The 19,862-nt window shown below is 52.8% G+C and overlaps 1 protein-coding gene and 1 long non-coding RNA gene across 6 annotated transcripts; one reads left to right on the top strand and one right to left on the bottom strand.

The window, feature by feature from the left end:
• Window positions 1-764: 764 nt before the first annotated feature.
• LOC120585793 (uncharacterized) lies at window positions 765-6,557 on the top strand. Of its 5 annotated transcripts, XR_005648515.1 has the most exons (7): window positions 765-958; window positions 1,907-2,100; window positions 2,203-2,414; window positions 2,578-2,653; window positions 3,060-3,175; window positions 4,675-4,792; window positions 5,389-6,557. It is a non-coding gene; the product is annotated as an uncharacterized LOC120585793 (long non-coding RNA). The 5 variants fall into 5 exon arrangements; XR_005648512.1 differs by having other exon boundaries at window positions 765-2,100; XR_005648516.1 differs by lacking the exon at window positions 3,060-3,175 and having other exon boundaries at window positions 765-2,100.
• Window positions 6,558-6,888: 331 nt separating this feature from the next.
• Window positions 6,889-19,844, bottom strand: LOC120585791 (kazrin-like). The gene is made up of 4 exons (XM_039842161.1): window positions 19,357-19,844; window positions 18,650-18,816; window positions 12,029-12,143; window positions 6,889-10,536 (listed from the first exon to the last, which is right to left on the bottom strand). Exons 2-4 carry the CDS (start codon window positions 18,736-18,738, stop codon window positions 10,372-10,374), a joined length of 369 nt encoding a protein of 122 aa, XP_039698095.1. The 5' UTR covers window positions 18,739-18,816; window positions 19,357-19,844; the 3' UTR covers window positions 6,889-10,371.
• Between the last annotated feature and the right edge of the window lie 18 nt (window positions 19,845-19,862).

Below are 19,862 nucleotides of genomic sequence, written 5' to 3' on the forward strand. Positions count from 1 at the left end.
TGTTCTGGGCAGGGGCAACAGCAAGTGCAGACGTCCTGAGGCCAGATCCTGCCGGGGGTGTCTGGGGACCTTGAGAAGAACTGTTTGGCCGGAGTGAGTTGACCAAATGGTGGGAGACGAGGTCAGAGAGGTGAGGGGGCAGAGGGGACCTGTAGGGCCACATCGGTTACTGTAAGGACTGTGGCTTTTACCGAGATGTGGAGACTTCAGAGTTTCTTTCAGAGGAGTGACGAGATCTGGCTTAGCGTTTCTAAAGACTCCTCTGGCAGCTGCATGGGGACTAGATGGGACAAGGACAGAAGCAGGGAGACCATTTAAGGGACAGATGATGGGGCTTGGCCAGGCAGAGACAGTGGAGCGAGACGTGCCCCGGTGATGTTCTGAATGCAGTGCCGACAGGCCATGTGACAGGTTGGCATCAGTCCTAACAGACCACCTTAAATGCAAAGCAAATGTGCTTTGCAAAGAAGCCCCCTGAGCTTCAAGAACGAACTTCCTCGTTCTCCTAGATCATCTCTCCTTCAGGTTCTCTTCCCCAAAGTCAGCCAGGGAGACGTCTCACCGTGTCCTTCTCCATCACAGGACCGAGCCCTTGAATCAGTAAGTGTGTGCGTGCGCATGCGCATGTGCGTGTGCGCGTGTGCGTGCGTGCGTGTCTGTGCACGCGTGCGTGCGTGTGCACGCGCGTGTGGGCAGGGGAGGTCACTTTGCTTCTTGTCTATCCTTTCTCTGCTCTTCCACTTTCTCTTTCTCCGGCCGGCATTTTGTCAACGCGCCAACTGCCTACGAGCACCTGAGCGACAGAACCTCACGCAAGGCCGCTCTCCCGGGCTTTGAACGCGCTCCGGCCGCACCGACCTCCCCGCTTAGGCTCCATGCCCAGCCTAGTCCACCGCCGGGCCTTTGCACTTGCTGTTCAGCCCTGCTCTTCGAGTGGCATTTCTTCTGCATCTTTCAGGTCTCGGCTTGAATGTCACCTCCTCAGAGAGACATCCTCTGACCTTCCGCCTAGAAACCAGTCTCCCCCGTGTGCTTTCTGCTGTCTTCACAGTCCTTACCACATGATCTCACTGGGATTTATTTGTTTGCGTATTGTTTCTTCCCTCACATGATAAGGCATTAGAAAGGCAGGAACGAGCTGGTCTTGTTGATTGTCAGTTCCCCAAGTACCAAGCTTAGTACCTACAGGGACAGATTAGCAGGAAAGTATGGCAGAGGCTTCAAGAAAATCAGTGGTGTTTGATCTTGGCTGTGTTCTTGGATCACCTTTCAAAGAATAACTATGGGCTCCACCTCAGACTCATCGAATGGGAATCTCCAGGGGTGGGACCTTCACATTAGGGTTTTAAAAAAACTCTCCATGGGTTTTTACCGCACCTGGCCTTCAGGACTATGACCTATTTGACTAGCTCAGCGTGTCTGGGGTGGGGCGTCTGTATTTTTAACCATTATCCAGGTGTTTTCTATGCTCATTATAACTTGAGGACCCCTGAACGAGAGCCCTGCTTCCTGTCACAGCTTGGCATCCTGGGGTCAACAGAGAAGGCTGATCCCGGCCAAAGGGGACCTGGCCACCTGAGGGTTGGGGCCATGAAAGTCTCAGCCACTCCTTTCACCATTCAAGACAGAACTTGATCCAAGGTCTCTGTCACGAGTCTAGGAATCTTTAAAATGGCCCGAGCCCCCTTAGCAGGACCCTGGGTTAATTACTTGATAGTCTCATTTTTCTATGACATTCATGGTGTCTTTCCTCCTGGGAGAGTTTTAAGTGAGTCCTTGACCCTTGCATTGGCTTGAGAATTATTGTTTCTTTCCTTCCAAATGTGGAGTTCTACAGACAAATATAACTTATTCAACAGAATAGCTCCTTGCGGGAGAACAAGTTATTTTGTCTTTATTCATCCAGTGGCATTACCAGTGACGATCACATGCCGAAGGCTCCTGAGCCTCGTCTATAAAATGGAGGCCATTTCACTGCCCCACTGGGGCTGAGCTGAGGCTCGATCGGCCACCTTGCCTGTGTATTCATATGGCTGCTGTGACAAATACCACAACCTGGCGGCTTAAACAGCAGGAACGTATTATTTTACGCGTCTGTAGGTAAGAAGTCTGACATGGGTTTCACTGGGCGATCAAGGTGTTGGCGGGGCTGCGTTCCTTCCGGAGGCTCCAGGGGAGAATCTGTTTCCTTGCCTTTTCCAGCGTCTAGAGGTGGCCACCGGCCTTGGCTGCTGGCCCCTTCCTCCACCTTCAAAGCCATCAACGGCGGCCGAGCCTATTTTTCACATCACATCACATCACTCCGACTTCCTTCCGTGGTGCATCTCCCTCCCCTCTCTGCGTCTGCCTCCTAGCCTCGCGATTACTTCGGGCCCACCGGACAATCCTGAAACAGGATAATCTCCCTATTTAAGGTGAGCTGGTCAGCAACCTTAATTTCCCTTTGCCACGTAAGGTAGCATAGTCACAGGTCCTGGGGATTGGGATGGGGATATCTTTCAGGGGCCATTAATCAGCCTGACAGTGTCCTTCCGCACATCTGTCTTCATTTGCCCCAGCATCTTCCTGTCTCCACAGCTTGACATGCCCAGGGGCCAGGAGGAAGACTGATTTATTCTGTAGGAAAATGATGAAGGGCAAGTGGCTGGACGAGGTGAAGTTTACACATTCTTCAGGTGCCCCAATCGTGTGTTTGACTCCCTGGGGTTGCCCACATGGTCTTGGGGGTGCTGTTTTTAGAGACCTCTCGCCCTGGGAACAATGGCCCTTAAAAGTATTCTGCTGGCCCTCCCCCCGCATCAACAGAGAAAGGCCTTGTGGTTGGTTTCAGCTTCATCCTCAGCTCGCCTCCCGCTGGGCAGCTGCTCACCCTTGAGCATTGTGCCAGGCTCAGGAGCCAGGCCTCCTGGCTGGGAGAGCGTCTCGGTGAGTCCACAGGTGTTCCCATTTGTCCTGAGGTCAGCTTCCAAATTTTGTCTGTCCCACTGAATGTTTGTTCCTTGCTTTCTGTGGAGAAAACAGAAACAAAAGACATTTTCCCCCATCCTTTTTGGCTGCAGGGAGTCAGGGCAGGTATCACAAGGGCCCCTGCCCACCTGAAGCTGGATCTGTTGGGCCTTATTCCTGAGTGGTCTGGGCTGAGGCTTCGAGGGACGGATCATCTTGCCATCTAGTGGTAAGTGGTGGGACTGCAAGCTACAATGGCCCAAGAACCGTCTGTGCTGGAGCCGCTTTATCCAAGGGCTGCGTTCCCAAGGCCTGGCTGTCCCACAGAACTGCCCGAGGGGGTTTTAAAAAAGACAAATGCCCAACCCTCACTCCACGCCTACTGCACCAGAAACTCCGAGGCCTGGAAATCTATGGTTTAGTAGAATGTAGATCTCTAAGCCTAAACTCAATTACTAGGTTTGCGATAAGACCTGAAAATCTGAATTCTTAAAAAAAAAAACAGAACACCTCTCCAGTGACTCCCTTAGGCGGCTTGACTTAAATACCATTGACTCAGCTGCCCACAAGATAACTGAACCAACTGTGGGATGTGGATTTTTCAACAGGCTGATGGTTAGGGAAGGATATAATATAGCGGTTAATATCTGGGTTAGAGGCCTACTTTTATTACTACCAATTGTGGGACTTTGGGCCAATGTCTAAACTTCTTCCTGCTTCTGTAAAGTAGAGATACGACTACCTGTCTATTGGGGCTGTTTTGAGGCCCCAGTGAGATCATGTGTAAAGCACTTAGCACAGGGCCTGGCCTTCTGAAGCGAGTCCTGTATTGACAGTCCCACTGCTCACACTGTTGGGAGCCCTGTGTCTGATTTCAGTGACATATATATAAGGGAATACATAGATAAGTACTTGCTACAATAACTATTGATAAATTTATGTGCACACTCGGTAATATATGTACATGTACTGTGTACACACATATACACATGCATGTATGTTTATGTATTAGAAAAAATAAAGCCAGCATCTCAGGCCTGTGGTTTCACAGAATTAGGTAGCAATGTTAAGCCTGAGCCAAATTAAAATCATATTTATATTAAGTGGTATGGACTAAATGTTTGTATCCCCTGCTCCAGTTCATATGTTGACATCTCACCCCCAAGGTGATAGTATTAGGAGACGGGGCTTTTGGGGGTGCTTAGGTCATGAGTGAGGAGCCCTGATAGGATTAGGGCCCTTATAAAAGAGACCCCGGAGAGGAGATGGCACTCGCCAGAACCTGGCCACGCTGGCACCCCAATCCCACACTTCAGCCTCCAGGACTGTGAGGACTAAACCTCTCCCAGTCTAGGCTCCTTTGTCGTAGCTGCCGGAACAGACTAAGACGCGAAGTCAATGACCACAGAGCAGGTTCGTGGGGGTGGCAGAAGCAGTCGGGGCAGCCTTGGGGAACCCCTCCTCAGGGGAATTTTCCACTTGGGTTTGGAGATTGGTCTTGGTGACACTGCAGGTTGCCTCCCCTCTATTAGTTGGCTGGCGCTGCCGTAACAAAGTGCGGGGTGGGGCGAAGGGGGCCAGTTAGGGTGCCACTTAACCGAACCTCAGGAAGCAGGAGTGGCGCCGGCCTCACAGACAGTTGGATCCAGGGAACAGGTAGATCCACCCCCACCCCTCATCCCTTCCCCCATCTTGATTTCTGGCTCTGAGTCGGCCCCATTCTCTCAGGCATCTCCTCATGGGAGGGGCATGGCAGGGCAGCCTGCAGCTCTGGGGCACATCTGACAGCTCAAGATCCAAAACGAAAGCGAGGGCTGACCTTCCACCCTCAACGTGAGCCGTCCAGGTAAGGATTCTGATTCCCCCTTCTCGAATCTCAGTGCCCACTCCTGGGGCCATCCAGGGCCGGGGGCTATAGGGATGGGACAGGTCCAGACAAGATCACATGACCTCCCTAAAGGTGGGGGTGGGGTGGAGGGGGTGGAGGCGGTAGGGGCAGTATGACCAGCAGACTCCCACCCTCAAGAATGGGGGAGCAGTTTCCCCAAGGTGGGCTGAAGCAGGGAGCTCAGCGGAGATCCTGAGGCCCAGACAGGGAAAGGAGGTGTCCCCAGGCCACACTGCTTGTGCCTGTGGCAGAGCCAGGGGACGTCAGTCCTGCTCTGTGTCTGAGTCCCAGTGAAGAGTAGGGTGGCTGGCACATCAGTTGCCTTCAGGCTCTGTCACTAAGTTGCTGTGAGACCTTGAGCAAGTGTCCAAAACTTGTCTTGTTTTTTTTTTTTTTAATGGGGATGATGGAGGCAGGGTGTGGGATTAGCTATTATAAACACTCATTCAACCAGACCGTTCTAGTCTCTAAATTATTACCTTGTTTTAAGTTAGGAGCTCGAAAGGCTGGCTTTCCCCGTTAAACCTGTAATTTATAGAGCAATTTTCCACCAGGCGAAGGGCGTGGATCCAGCATCCAATAATGCCATACTCGACAAAGCGGAAGTCCTGCCTGGGAACATCTGGCTTCAGAAATTTTTACTGTAAGCAGCTGGGGGTGACGGCCAGCCTTAGGTCAGGGAGTACGAGCCCAGCCTCCGCAGACAGCCATCTGTCCGTGCTAAGATCCTAGCTCCCACTCATTAGCTCGGGGCCCCGGGAATCTATGTAACTTCTCCATGCCTCAGTTTCTCCCTCTGCCAGTTGAGGAAAACAATGCCTGCCTGAGGGATTCCTGGGGGATTCGAGCACAAGCACACCCAGCTGCGGTTCTCCACGGGGGAGGGTTTTGCCTCCCCAGGGGACATTTGGCAACCTCTGGAGACGTTTGTGGGCTGTCATGACTGGAGGGGGGGGGGATCATGGCATCTAGGGGGAGAGGTCAGGGATGCTGCAGGACAGCCCTGCCTCCCAACAAAGTCTGTCCAGAATGTCAACGGCGCTGAGGGGGAGACACCCTGCCGTGAGGGACAGGGCGGTGTCCAGGCTAGGCCTGGCCTCTGGGTCCAATGTCCCTCAATTCTCAGTTCTGTTCCTGGCGTTTCCGTGAGCCACTGGGCGCGCGGACTCAAGTTTCTTTCCCTCTCTGAGTATTGGGGTGAGGGGGGTGCTCCCTGCCCTGGAATCCGACTGCCCTGCCCCGCCTGCACGTGAGAGGATGCATCGTTTGGGAAAGAGGAGCCCCCTTGGGCCACGTTGAAGGATCCCACGCTGTCCCCCGAGAGCCACCGCACCGGACACTCTGTTCTCTCACCAGTGCAAGCATTGTCCCCTCAGGCTGTGCGGCCTGGTGCTGACCCCACCCCTGGCGGACTTGGGACCCTGTCCAAGCCCAGGAGGCTCCACCCTGAGACTCTGCGGGAACAAGAGGCCCTGTCCTGGGCAGCTCTTGCTAAGCTGGGACGTTGCATATCTGGTGGTCATTTTTGCCAACAGCTGGGGATAACCTGTCTGGGAATGAAGCTGATACAGAGGAAAGCAAAGCCATTTCTTTATTTAAAGATGAAGAAAAATGAAGATCCTGAAAATATCGTTCGATGCTCTGTATCCAGCCTTGTCCAAACCAGTTGTGGTCTTGGACTGCTGTTTACAAAAAACAATAAATCTTTCTATTTTTAAACCAATTTTCGAGTTAGGTTTCTGTCTCATGTCACTGGCTAATACAGAGATCCCACCTGTCCTGTCCTAGAATTTTTGTTTCCTCCAGCTGAGAGAGCTTTGCCAGCAGGACAGAGCACGCCTGGACTCCTTTTTGAGTGATGCCGCCTGCTAAGGTAAGTCCCAGGCTGGAAGGTGGGGGTGAGTGTGGGCTCACCGCCGCTGCCGGAGGTGGGGAGTGCGCCGTGGCAGGGACAAGCCTAGTGTCTGGAGGCAGATGACTGCGTTCAAGTCTCTGTCCCGTTGATTTCTTAGCTTTACAGAGCCCCATTTCACAGATGCAAGGCCCTCGGCTTTTCCCGCCTCAGTTTCTGCATCTGTGAAATGGGGTCATCTCCCTTCTCAAAGAGGCTGTTGGGAAAATTAAATGAGAACACGAATAGAAAAAGGCCATCTCATCCATAAAACGCTGTGCAGTAGGATTTATTGTTACAGTGTTAAAATTCACTCTTGGGAAGACATTGGGGGCCACGACCCGCAACTGAAGGCCCGGAACACCATCTTTGCTCGTGGACAGCTGTTCCCTTTGCAGTCCCCACCCTCACCCCGTGTGGGAGGGCTCAGGAAATCCCCCTCACCGGCCGGCCACTGCCAATAACCTTCGATACAGAAGTCGCTATTTCCCACGAGGTGTTTGATCCTCACCACTCAACTGCCTGGAGCCTATTGGAGCCTCGACGAGCAGCACAGACGTGATGGTGCCCAGATGGGCAGGGGAGAGCTGGGCTTGGAGCAGCGGAGGGACCTGGGTGCCCCTGCACTGAGCCCAAGAAGTCACATCTTGCCAAAATCGCCACCTGCTGCCAGACCCAGCGCTCAAGAAGACCTCAAGATGTTCTGAGGCCCTTCCATGCTGGCTGGGCTGTGTGGAGACCCCGCGCCCTCGACTTCACCTGGCCAGGTTCTCGCGCGGCTTCTCCCTGCCTCTGGCAGCCTGGGGTCTGGTAACCGTGATTTGACAGGATTTCTGGGAGAAAGGCTCTGCGCAGCCAGGGACGAAGGGGTCTTTCAGAGGCATCTGGGGTCAGAAAGGAGTCTCCCAAGCAGGTACCTTCTGATAGCTCTGGCCCCCAGCTTTTGGGAAGAACACGAGGTGCCTCTCTCTGTCTACCTTGATTCTCCCCGACCTCTGGCACCAGCTACCCCTTTGCAAACGGCCAGTACCTATGGGCACAAGCCACAGCACCTTTCGGAGAAGCACATCGTATTGTTCCTAGGTCCAGAAGCCCTTGAAGGACCAAGACCACGACTCAGGCTGTTTGGATAGGACGTGGCAGGTCAGTGTTCCATCGGTGGCTGCTCTGCCAGCTTCGGGTCATCAGCGACCAGAACCTCTCTGCCAGGTCTTTCTGAATCCCCACTCTTCATGTTCACCCTTGAGGCAGAGTTGACGTTTAGGATTTTCCCAGCAGACGAAGCCCACCTGATCTAGCCCTGTGTGGAGGTTGTTAACTTATCAATCAACCTGTCCTCATGTTGAAAAATCATCTCAAACGCTCGCCCGGCTGCCAGGGATACGAGCATCGGGTGGGAGAGGATGTGCGGTTAGGGCATCACTTGGACTAAAAAGTGCATTTGAGGTTGCCCACGCTGCCCCAGGTGTGCCGGCTTGGTGCTGCAAGGTTTTGGGCAATGTCACCCCTGCCACTGACCCCCGATTGTCTGCTTGTCCATCTTGTCCCCAATGGGACTGATTCAGGGAATAATGCAAGCTTCATTACTGTCAACTCAGGTGAATGCTGGTTTCACATAATTAGGGCTGCATTCAGGTACCCCCTGCTATTCTTGCTCACCTTGCAGGAATTTGCTGCCTCGTGAGAGGCAGATCTGGGGTCCTGGGTCCCCCAGCCTGGATGCTGGCTTGGGAATGGCAGGAAGTTGGACTCCTCGATCTGGGCTGCAGGGTCTGCAGGTTTAGGCCCCTCGTGTGGCTGGATGTTAATGAAGACACTGGGATTTGGCGCCTCAGCCAAGCCAAGGCAGGTACTGGAGTGTCACCCCTCAGGCCCTGGAATCAGAAACGTGTGCCTAGGAGGCCAAACACGTAGATGAAAGGGGGCTGTCCACCCGGCCACCTCCCAGGCGTTTGGCTCCATGCTGATGTTAAGAGGACATGCCGTGGTCTCGGCACTGGGGGGATTTCTTGAGTTCCTCGGGCTCCGTTCGTGCATTTCCCATGACGGGAAGCAATCCATTGGCTTCAAGGACGTGTGCTCTGAGGCTGACACCTGCAGCGAGTCTCAGACATTCTAACCTGTCCCTGACTCTCGGTGCAAGCGCCTTCACTGGAAGTTGATCACGGCGATTCCAACCAATGATCTGCTTTGATAACCGAAGTGTTAGGTAGAACTCCAGTGTGCTTGGTCCTTCCCGAATCATCGCTCAGCGTTGAGGTCCGTGAAGTCGGGCCTGAACACTCGGACTGGTTTCCAAAGGCTGTGCATGTGGGATCGCGATCTCTCTCCTCGTTGGTCAAGCCCTACTGGGGGCTTTAGAGAATCTAAACAGTAAACATGCCTTGTCCTTCTTTGGCACATTGTTCCAGTCATAAGGAGTTGGAGAGAGCCACTTCAAGGTCAGTTTTGTGTTGTAAATGAAAAATTAGACAGCTCACCCCGCTCCCCACCCCACAACTTCCCCGCCTGTCTCCTGAGAGGTCACAAAGTGTGTTACAGACATTAGCAAGTGTTAACCCTCACGATGTCCCTGGGAGGGAACCGGAGTATCGTAGATGAAGACATTGAGGCACAGAGAGGTGAGGTCACTGGGAAGAAACCACACAGCAGAAACGGTGGCAGAGTCAAGAAAAGGGCTGGGGGTTCTCGCCACCATCTCAACGACTTTGCTCTGCGAGATTCGTCTCAGTTAGGACATTGGTGAGCACATCTGTTTCAAGTGACAGAGACATCACGACAAAGGTTCGTCGAGTTAACAGTGATGAGCATTTTTCTAGCCCCAATCTCAGATCCGTTGCCACGTTTGGTAGAATTGTCACAGATGTCCCTGATCCTGTTGTCATAATGTTCTTCACCCCGACAGGATAACTGCATTTCCCGGGAACGTTGCTGCTGGGCCCCACCTTGCACAGATCATTCACCTGTCCCTATCGCGTGTAGCCACTCCTGGAGGAAGGGGAAAACAGCTCTTCGACATGTCCACCCCTGTGTGACACGTGGCTTTTAGGGTAGAGGAAATGACCTCCCCATCCAAGAGAGATTCAGTGACCCAAAATAGAACCCGAGTTCTCAGTCATGGGCATAAGGATGCTGGAGCTGAGATCTCCCTCCGTCTGACTTCTCAGCGAGAGGCAGCACTTCCTGCCATCCTGGTGGCAGGAAAGGTCTACGCGTCCACTGGTCAGCCTCACGCTTTGCCTGCTCTGAGCACTGTCACCACTGGGCTCTTCATGTCTTGGTTGGGATCCCACCTGCTCCTCCTGGGAGGGCATTTTGTGGGGGGAATCATAGCCTCTTTCCACCTTGGCAGCTCAGTTCAAGGCTCTGGGACCACTTGGACTGCTCAATGGCCAACAGTCACTCTGAGGTGGAGTCTGGATTATGGAAAGGCCGGGCACTGTGACAAGTCCTCTGGACCAGCCTCCTTCTGTTGAGCAGGAAGCCTACGGCTGGTACCCGCCTCGCTCCTCAGCGGTCTGCTGAGATTTTTGCTGGCGGCAGAGGAATATCCTCAGCCCCAGGTCACTATGTACAGTGGTGATGGCGTCCGGCTGCTCTTCCTCCATGTGTGTCTCTGCGTTGGGTCTGGCGGAGCATTGGCTCCTTACACGTTGGTGACCTCCAGGCTGTTGTAGCCTTCCAGACGGCGCTGCTCTGGCCTGCCCTGGGGGTCATCGTCTCCACAATCCTCATTCTGGAGAGAGCCGTAGTCATCATGGAAGTCGGAGTCTTTGCTGCTGAAACCCCTTCCTATCTTCCCCAGGGGCAACTGAGAAGAGAGGAACGAGACCAAAGGTCAGGAAGAAGAGAAAAAGGCATTGAATGTTTCTGGATCTGGAACACATGGGGTCTCCAATTCTAATTGCTGTGTGACCTTGAGTAACTTACATCACCTCTCTGCGCTCCTCCTCCTAATATTAATAATCCTCTACTGCTCAGGGAGACTGAGGGGGTTTTGTGAGTTAACATTAGGAGAGAGCTTTGTGTTGCCAACTGGAGGGAACGGGTCGGTTACTAAGGGCGAGGACAAATATAGTCTGATTATCCACAAAAGTCCCCATCTTCCTCCTCAGTGGGAGATTTGAGAACGGGTATAATGGAGGAGAGGCGAGACTGAGCATGGGCGTGAGGTCTGAGTGCATTCCCGGGCCAAGGGGAAGTATTCTAGCACCGCCTGGTGAGGCAGCAGGAGTGTGGGTTTTGGAGACACACAAACCAGGGTTCGATTCCCTGCTTCGCTACTTCCCAGCTGTGTGACCTTGGATAAGTCACCAGCCCTCTTGGAGCCTCAGTTTTCTTAGCAATTTCTCCAATAGGAATAGTAATTCCTACCTCCCAGAGTTGTCGAAAGAGTCGAAATCCCATCTGTAAAGCACACAGCAAGGTGCTATTATCCTACACAGTAGGTCCTCAATATTTATCCCTTATTTTGAACATGCCTCTGTTACAGTAATCATGACAATGCTTTGTAATTATTTATTTGCTTGATGGCCTTTCTTCCCAGACTAGTGTTTCTTAACATTTTTTTTTTCATTATTGGCCCCCTTAAAAAGAGCCTTTTAGACATTTTTTCCCTAATCACAATCCCTCCATGAAACTGTCATTTCACAGATATACTGTGCTTCTGTGTACGTACCATGTGTATATCCGTATGTCACCTTGGAAGGGTGATAATTTATTCATGCTGATACCCCCGTGCTTAGGATGGGGCCTGGAACACTGTTAGGACCCCAAAACTGTTTACTGAGTGAGCAGAAGACGTTTTAGGCTCTCTGCTCTGCCACCTGTGTCTACACACTGCCATTTAGGAATCTGAGTGTCCGAGTCTGTTTGATTGGCCCCAAATCGCATACGTTTCTTACAGCAGAGGCTCATCCGCTGCTATGGGGTAGGTCACTGGAGTTCAAAATCTAGGTCGGTGGTTCTCAGGGTTTGGGGTGCATGGGAACCCTCTGGGCCGCCTGGCTGCACGAGGGTTCCCCCTTATTCCAGATGCCCCTTGCTCCAGGAAGCACAGGTGGGCCCCGGCATTTTCGTGTTAAGCAGCCACCCAGGTGACTCTGATGGGGCAGGTGAGACCTGCACTTTGAGCTACTACTCTAAGCCATGTTGGGGCCCTCAGCATCATGCAGGTGGCATCTAGGGCCTCACTCCCAGCTGCATCTGTGACCCGGCCTAGCGGTCCCCCCACCCCCTCCAGGCCAACGCAGGAGCAGAGAAAGGACAAAGAGGGCCTCGATGACAAAAAAAGCGCGACTTACCCGGCCAGCCTTGTACTTGATGCCACCGCTGTTCTCTTCCTTCCCGGCCCGGGTGGCACTGGAGGCCCTCCCGGGGGGCGTCCCAAAGCGCTCAGCCTCCCGGATGCCCGTGGAGCTGGGGAGAGACCCATTTCAAGTCAGCAGGGAGGGCCCCGTCAGCCGCTGCCACCACCAAGAGACACTCACACTGGCGACAATGACCATAACAGCTGCAATTTGCTGAGTACCTCCTACGTGCCACCATGGTGCTAAGCACTTTATAAACACAGTCCTCACGACGGGCCAGGGGTTGGGGCTGCCATCCCTGGACTACAGGTGACGAAAAGGGGGCACAGAGAGATTAACCATTTACCCAGGATTCCGCAGCTCGAAGTGGCAGAGCCAAGTCTCTGAGACACCAAAGTCTCGCTCTGAACCGTCCAGTGTACTGCAGACCTGACCAGGAAGGGGAAGATGATGAGGCGGGGATCCTTAGATGTCAGCTAATTAGTTGTGACTGGAGAAGCATTGGGACAATTTCCCCGACTCTGCATTTAGATCTACGTTCATTCCCACCTACTCGCTGCCTTACGTTATGTCCCATTACCCTGTGTTGGGTAAAAATCGTAGAGAGCTGCAGTTAGAATAGGATTAGGCAAGCTTCGGCCTGAGGGCAACATCCAGCCAGCTGCCCGATTTTGTGAATGGTTTCATGGGAACCCGGCCACGCCCACTTGTTTGTGAGTTGTTTAAGGTTGCTTTCTCGCTATAGAGTAGTCATACTCAATAAGGCTCTCAAGTGCCCACATATGTACTATCTGTCCTTTGATAGAAAAAGTTTGCCGACGCCTGTGTTAGAATGTCCGTGGCATAGAGTCTGCGTGGAGTACAGAGTTAGGTAAAAATCCCGGTACGGAGCCAGGGGTTCTGGGCTGAGTCCTCCCGCCCACACCCTTCTTCTGTTAGATTTTGGGCAAACCACCGTCTCCGTGGGGTTCCTTGCCCAAGGGTTGGCCTCCGCCCAGGCAGGAAGCCTTCTGCACCTCCTCCGTCGACCTCACCAAACCCAAGGGACTTGTGTCCAGAATCTTTCTAGGGCTTCAGCGAGATCAAACTCCTGGTTTTACGATTCACTGGCCACATGACCTTGAGCAAGTCACTTCACTTCTCGAAAGCTTGGTTTCTGTATCCGCAAAATGGGGATCCTAGAAGGGTCAACCTCATGACGTTATCGTGAGGGTTAGTGACAAAGTGTGTGAGAGCTTAGCTAGAATCAATAAATGACTACAATAATAATTCATATTAATACTTGAAACATATGACAAATTGGCTCTGGCTGACAGGCAGCCAGCAGTTGGCTTTGCAGGAGCTGTGAGCCTCGGCTCGGGCCTTCATTGAGAGAAGTATCTTTTAATCTGCCTCGGAGAAGCTCTGCTTCTTCTGGGGCAAACTCTGCTGCAAGTTCAAGGGAGGGGAGCTAGCACTGGCCAACTGGATGGCAAATAGAGCTGCGTTTTTGGATCCACGGGTGCCGGGGGCTCCCCCCTAGTAGGGAGGAGCCTTGTTTTCTGCGAGCCAGGAGCTAAGGTCTTCATTAATGACTACCCTCTCTCCTTCACCCAGAGATGAAATTCTCTGGGCCTCGTGGGAAACAGTTCTAAATGCAGAAGCCGTGACACGCAAAACTCCCTCTGCCAGCTGTTTGCTGTCGTGCGTGGAACTGCATGACAGCCCCCTGACTCATGGACACGGGCGCCGGGTGAGCTTGGGAGAGCCACAGGTTCCTTCTCTTATCTTCGGCAAAGATGAGATAGAAGACCAGAGAGGGCGCGTGCCTCAGCTCAGCCAAGGACAGACCAGACACAGTGGCAGGAATGGAACTTGAACTTGGGCCTCTAGGATCCAGATCTAGACCATGCTTTTCCCACCACGGGGGACAGCGTAGGACCGTGGGCTCCACATCAGTGGCCTGGCTCGACTCCTCGGCAGCTGTGTCACTGGGACTATGTGCTCTTATCTAAGGGGAAATAATCGTAGCACTTCTCTCGCAAGGTCACGGTGAGGATTAAATGAGTCGATACATACAAAGGGCGAGAAGCAGCTGGCATACCATGAATAATCGCTATGATTATATCCCACTGTGACAAATACAGGTGGTGACGGGCACAGACCTGGTCTGAGTCCCTGCTCAGCCGTCCCCTAGCTGCGCCCTTGTGCCCGCTGATTACCTCGCTGGGTCTCAGTTTCCCCATCGATACAGTGGAGCCTGGCAAACAGCTCTGGACTTAACAAGCTATCCCCTGAACAGAAAGTGGCTGCCTTTGTGGTGGGGACAGAGGCATATGGGGGTGGCCCCTGCCAAATATCTCCCCTTCTTATTCTTTCCACAGTAACTGAAATCCCACCCTGTTACTCCTTTGAATTAACACCCGTGAAAACACAGATGCTTCAGGAAATAAGCCAAGCACAAGACTCAAGTCCTTGGAGGCTCAAAATGGCTTCCTGAATATTTCCGGTCACTTTGTCATACTTCGAGGGGATGGAAGGCTGGCTGGAAGGATGCTTTTGATGAGGGAAGGGTCTGGAGATCAAGGCATCTCCGTGGGATTTCTCGAGTCAACGCAGCGGGCATCCCGGGCTCTAAAAAGGCATCGTGGTGCAGGAGGGAAGACCCTCCCCCGGCGGGGCTCACCTTTGCCAGCTGGTTGACCTGAGGTGCTGAGTCTCAGCCAGTCGAATGAGGAATTACCAGCCTGGGATGTGCAAGATGCTTCCATGAGGATGAATGAAGTAGGGACAGAAAGAGTATCAGTTGGCCACCCACTGTGTGCCGGGCCCGATGCCCGGTCCTCACCCACGTTACCTCCTTGAACCCTCACAAAAGCCCTGAGAAGGGGCTGTGATTGTCCCTACTTCAGGTTATGGAAACTGAGGGCGAGTTTCTTGCTAAATTGTACAGATGATTTTAGCACCTGGCCTCTGCGCTCACAGTTCAGTGATTGATTGGTGCGGGGTGGACAAGAGCGTATAAAACATCACCGTCTTGTAGGTGCCTGAAAATCTCCATGTGCCCCTTCCACCCCCGCCCAGGTGACGTGCCGAGTGGCCTGAGGACATTCCCTGTTGCTTGGATCTCTCAGGTGCAGGCTTGGGAAGCCTGCCAGCTCTGGAGGTGGGAGACGTGACAAGGACCCTTACTCTGTGTGCTTGAGATTCCAGTCTGTCTGGGCTCATGATGGACTTGCTCTTCGCCGCTGAAAGGCTAGTGACAAAGCTGGGGCAAAGTGACAGGAAGGGCAGCCCCCTGTAATCAGTTCGAGAGGAGACTGCTCCACCCGGGTACTTCAGTCTTCGTGTGAAGTCGGAGGACAGGAACTGTCCAGCAATCGTGGGGCACCCATGTGTCAGGCACGCCGCGTACAGTTTGAATTTTTGTGACGAAGCTGTGAAGTAGGGGTGAATCATATTCCCACGTGACCGATGAGGAGACTGAGGCTCAGAGAGGTGAAATCACTAGCTCGTGTTCAACACAGCTAGAGAGCAGGGAAGTCAGGATTTGAACCCATTTTCCTGCGGAGGATGGAAGGGAGGCAGCAGAAGAGGCACAGGTGGTGGGTCTGGAGTAATCATTGCTGATATTTCTGTTATTGGGTGCGTTACGGTGCTCATGTTTTCTTGCCAATTGCTTTACACATCATTTCACCTCATCTTTTCATCAGCCCTTTGGTTGGTAGACACTGATGAATCCCCATTGTGCAGATGTGGGAAGAATGGCTCAGAGAGGTTAAGTCCTTTGTCTGAGGTCACACAGCCAAGAATCGGTGCTACTAGGATTTGAACCCAGGTTGCCTGGCTCTTGTGTGCCACAAGCAATCCTGGCTGGGACATACGTTTTTGTTTTTATGTCTGCCAAACCAGTTCTTGTCTGGATGAGGAGCCAAAGCCTTTCTCAGATAAACAGAGCCCGCCCAGAGACCTATTAAAAAGAAGAAACAGAGGCAGCCTGAAGCTAGTTCAGGGGGCCAGGCTGGTCCCTCAAAGAAAGGCTATGGGTCTGGAGATGAGGACCAGCCCTGTTTCTGTTCCCTGGGGAGGGTAGCTCACCTCTGTTCAGTCACTCTGCTCCCCGCCCCCTTCCAGAAAGGTGGACTGAAGAACAAATCAATAGGAAACGTGTCCTTCATTGCTGGGGTGCCCCGGGGGTCTCAGGGAAAGGCTGTTCCCACCAGTCCTGGGCCATGTTTAGAAGGAGGAGGGAGGGGTCTCTCCCATTATTGCGGTTGGGCCTGGGAGTTTACACCCTGTGGCGGTGGCCCAAAAGTCCCTTTGGAGGGGACCAGAGATCACCATCTGCCATGGCGTTTGGCTTAGCTGGGGACTCTTACACCGAAAATCCCTCAGGCACTCCTGCAGCTCTGCCTTCTTCCACCCGACTGAGGTCCCCACGCGGAGGACCTTGACTCACGACGCGTGGGCAGACGCGTGTAGGAAAACAGCGTCGTGGGAAGAGGTGACAACAAGGAGGCAGTCCTGAGGCCCGGGGCTGGCACTACGTCCCCGGTTCCCGGGCGACCGACCTCAGATTCCTCCAACATAAAATGAGCAGAGGGACTGAGTCCATTTCCCTCTTCCTCATCCTGCTACCAGGAGGATGGCTTCGTCTGACTCTCGAAGGAGTCGCTGACAACTTCGAGAGCCCACCCCGTTTATGCCCACCTGAAACCTCCCCAGTGCTCACCCACTAATCCAAGGCCGTCCTCAACACACCTGCCACCTCATGGGTGATCGAGGGCTTAATCAGGCACATGGATGTCTGCTAATGTTTAGCTAGTGCCACCTCTCCAGGGCTCAGGATATGTTAAGCCTGTCACAGATCACATGGTTCCAGAGGGAGGTCAGGGAGGATAGACGATTCTGAGTAGAAAAGCCTTTTTCCTGCTCCCATTGATTCATGGCTTCTGGATGACGGTTCTCGACAAAATTTGTCTCCATAAGGACCACCTCAAAAGGCTCGAAATGTAGATTCCTGGTGTCTTGTAGGTTTGCGTTGGGGACAGGGGATCTGCATTTTACAAGGGACCCAATTATTCTGCTGCAGGGTCTGCAGACCTCACTGTGAGAACCACTTGGGTACCAACGGAGAAGGGACCCTGCTACAGATGCATGATTTTCTCCCAAGCCTCAGTTCCTGAATCTGCATAACATGATGTGTGGCCCAGCTGCTTCCTGAAGCGCCATATGGTTTGGAGGTTCAGCACTCAGGTTCGACTCAGAGAGTCTTAGGTTCAAATCTGGGCTCTGTCAACAGAATGAATAAATGTTTCGCTAGTCTGACCAAGAAATCAAGAGCAAAGATTCAAACTACTAAAACCAGAAATAAAAGAGGGGACATTACTGCTAACTTTACAGAAATAAGAGGGATTATAAGGGAATTGGTTATACAATCAATTGTATGCCAACAAATTAGCTAACCTAGATGAAATGGACAAATTTCGAGAAAGAGATAAACTACTGAAGTTGACTCGAGAGAAATCGAAAAATCTGACTAGGCCTATAACAAGAAGGAGATTGAATTCGTAATAATAATAGTAATAATAATAATAATAATAAAACTTCTCACAAAGATAAGTCCAGGACCAGATGGCTTCTCTGGTGAATTCTACCAAATAGTTAAAGAAAAATGAGCACCAATCCTTCACAAACCTTCCCCCCTAAAACAGAAGAGGGAACACTTCCCAACTTACCCCAGGAGGCCAGTATTACTCTGATACCAAACCAGACAAAAACATCACAAGTTTTCATCACAAGAAAACTACAGACCAATATCTCTTACGAATATAGATACAAGAATCCTCAAGAAAATACTAACAAATCTAATTCAACAACATATCCAAGGATTAGACCACAAGTGGGATACTAGGAATGCAAAGTTGGTTCAATATATGAAAATCATCAGTGTATACAGCGTAATAGAACAAGGACAAAGCCAGGCTCTGCCGCTTACTAGCTGTGTGATGTCGGGCAAGTACCTTGGCCCCTTTGAGCAAGTTTCTCCGTCTATAAAGGAGGGTGAATGGCATGAATTTCTTGGCTTGTCATGTGGATGAAATCGCCGCACAGAGCTCAGCTAAGGGTTACTTAACCCTAACTGCAATGTGAAGATGAGACTCTGCTGGGACAGGCCTAATTTACCTGTGCAGGTGTTTATTCTCCGGTAACTTTTCAGAGGAGGAGATGGGGACAGGTGGTTTGATCTGGTGGTCTATTTGCCTGGACCGTAAATGCCATTACTGTGCCCATCCCTGTCCCCAAACCTCTGTCCTCACAGTTGTCCCTCCCTGGAATGGCCACCGACCCACCTTCACGTGGTCTTTCTTTACACACTCGCTACTCATTCCCCTTCCCTAAGTGCTCGAGGCGTTGGGGATTCAACCACATGCTTTATTCCAGACCTGGCTGCTCTTCCGTCTCTTTCTGGTCTATGACGTTTGGGCTAAAGCGTTTTGCTTCCCTGAGCCTCGATTTCCTGATCTGCAAAAGAAGGCCACCTTGTCGCAAGGGACGAGTGGGATCCAGTAAGCGAGGGCGCCGGGATGGGAGGTCGGGACCATCTGCTTGTGGTTCCCTGCGGCCCGCACTCACTTGGCCGGGTGGAAGACGGTGCTCATCTCCTCCGCCAGGTGCCTCCGGAGGATGTGCTTTCCGCTGGGGATGCCCAGGGCGGTGGCCATGGCCTCGGCGTTGAACGTGGGCTCCAGCACCAGCACGGCGCCGTGGACGCCGCTGTTGGTCAGGTTGTCTGCGTACTCCTGAGGGCAAGGCACGAGGCTGGTTAGCCCGCGGGGGCCACCCTGCTGGCTGAGAGGGGCACCCCGTTAGTCTGAGAGTGCAGCCCTGAGGGCCTGAGGGGGCTCAGCTCCGACTGGGGGATACACCTCCAACAGCAAAGCCTTCACTCCTTGGGGATCAGTTTGAGGGAGAACACCCCCTCGCTCTTTTAGGGCCCTGAAGGCAGTGACCAAGACTATTTTGTCACTGACATATCCCCAGACCTTGGCAGGCAGACCATAGATGCTTGTTGAATGAGAGGATGGACCCGCATTTGACCGCACACCTGCTCAGGAGAATGAGGTTGGCTCAGCATCCCCCACCCCCACTATGAGAGAAGCATCATTAGTAGAGGGGTGGGGAGGAGTTCTCTCTTTTTGAGTGACGGGAGGCAGGCTATTCTTGCCAGCCCAGGCAACGGTGCCCCAGCTCACACAAAAATGGATACTGGTTTACACACAAATGTGCATGGGATTTGCACCTGCCTGAGAGTTACCCTCACACCTGCCATCACCCCTCACCTTTAGGTCGATATCGCGAACCCACTTGAGCACCCGCTGGTTGGTCCAGACCACGGGGTCTACGTTCTGCGTCTCACATCGGGCTCGGCGTTCCTGGAGGGCCTGGTGGGGAGGGGGAGAGTCAGGTGGGGGTACAGGGAGCACACCGAGGTCACGTGGTGCTGGCAGAAACCTCGGTGTGCCAAGGTGAGGAGGGGTCTGGCTGGGCCATGCAAGGCTGCTAGAGCCACATCAACTGGTCAACCTATAGCTTGGCCTTTCACTATGGAAAACAGGGAGAAGCCCCCTGCTGGGGGTGGAGGGAGCCAGGGGTGGCGTGTCCGGGGGAGCGGGGCTGGGTGAGACTCACGGCAGCTGCTTGCTTAGCTTGAATATGCACCCCCACATCACCTGGCATGAAGTGAGCACTCATTGCATGTTTGTTGAAGGACACCCGACAATGAGGCCCTTCCATGTGGGTCCATCCAGCTTCTGGGGGCAGCCAGTGTCACCCTAGTACAAAACCT

The sequence above is a fragment of the Pteropus medius genome, unplaced genomic scaffold (genome assembly GCF_902729225.1).
Source record: "Pteropus medius unplaced genomic scaffold, Ma_sr-lr_union100, whole genome shotgun sequence".
NCBI lineage: Eukaryota > Metazoa > Chordata > Mammalia > Chiroptera > Pteropodidae > Pteropus > Pteropus medius.

Excerpts from the sequence above, each read along its gene's own strand:
- LOC120585791 (XM_039842161.1), bottom strand. The coding sequence starts at position 18,738 with ATGGCCACCGCCCTGGGCATCCCCAGCGGAAAGCACATCCTCCGGAGG. Across the intron at positions 12,144-18,649 it reads ACCGTCTTCCACCCGGCCAA|CTCCACGGGCATCCGGGAGG; the intron begins GTGAGTGCGGGC and ends GTCTCTCCCCAG. Across the intron at positions 10,537-12,028 it reads TCAAGTACAAGGCTGGCCGG|TTGCCCCTGGGGAAGATAGG; the intron begins GTAAGTCGCGCT and ends CTCTCTTCTCAG.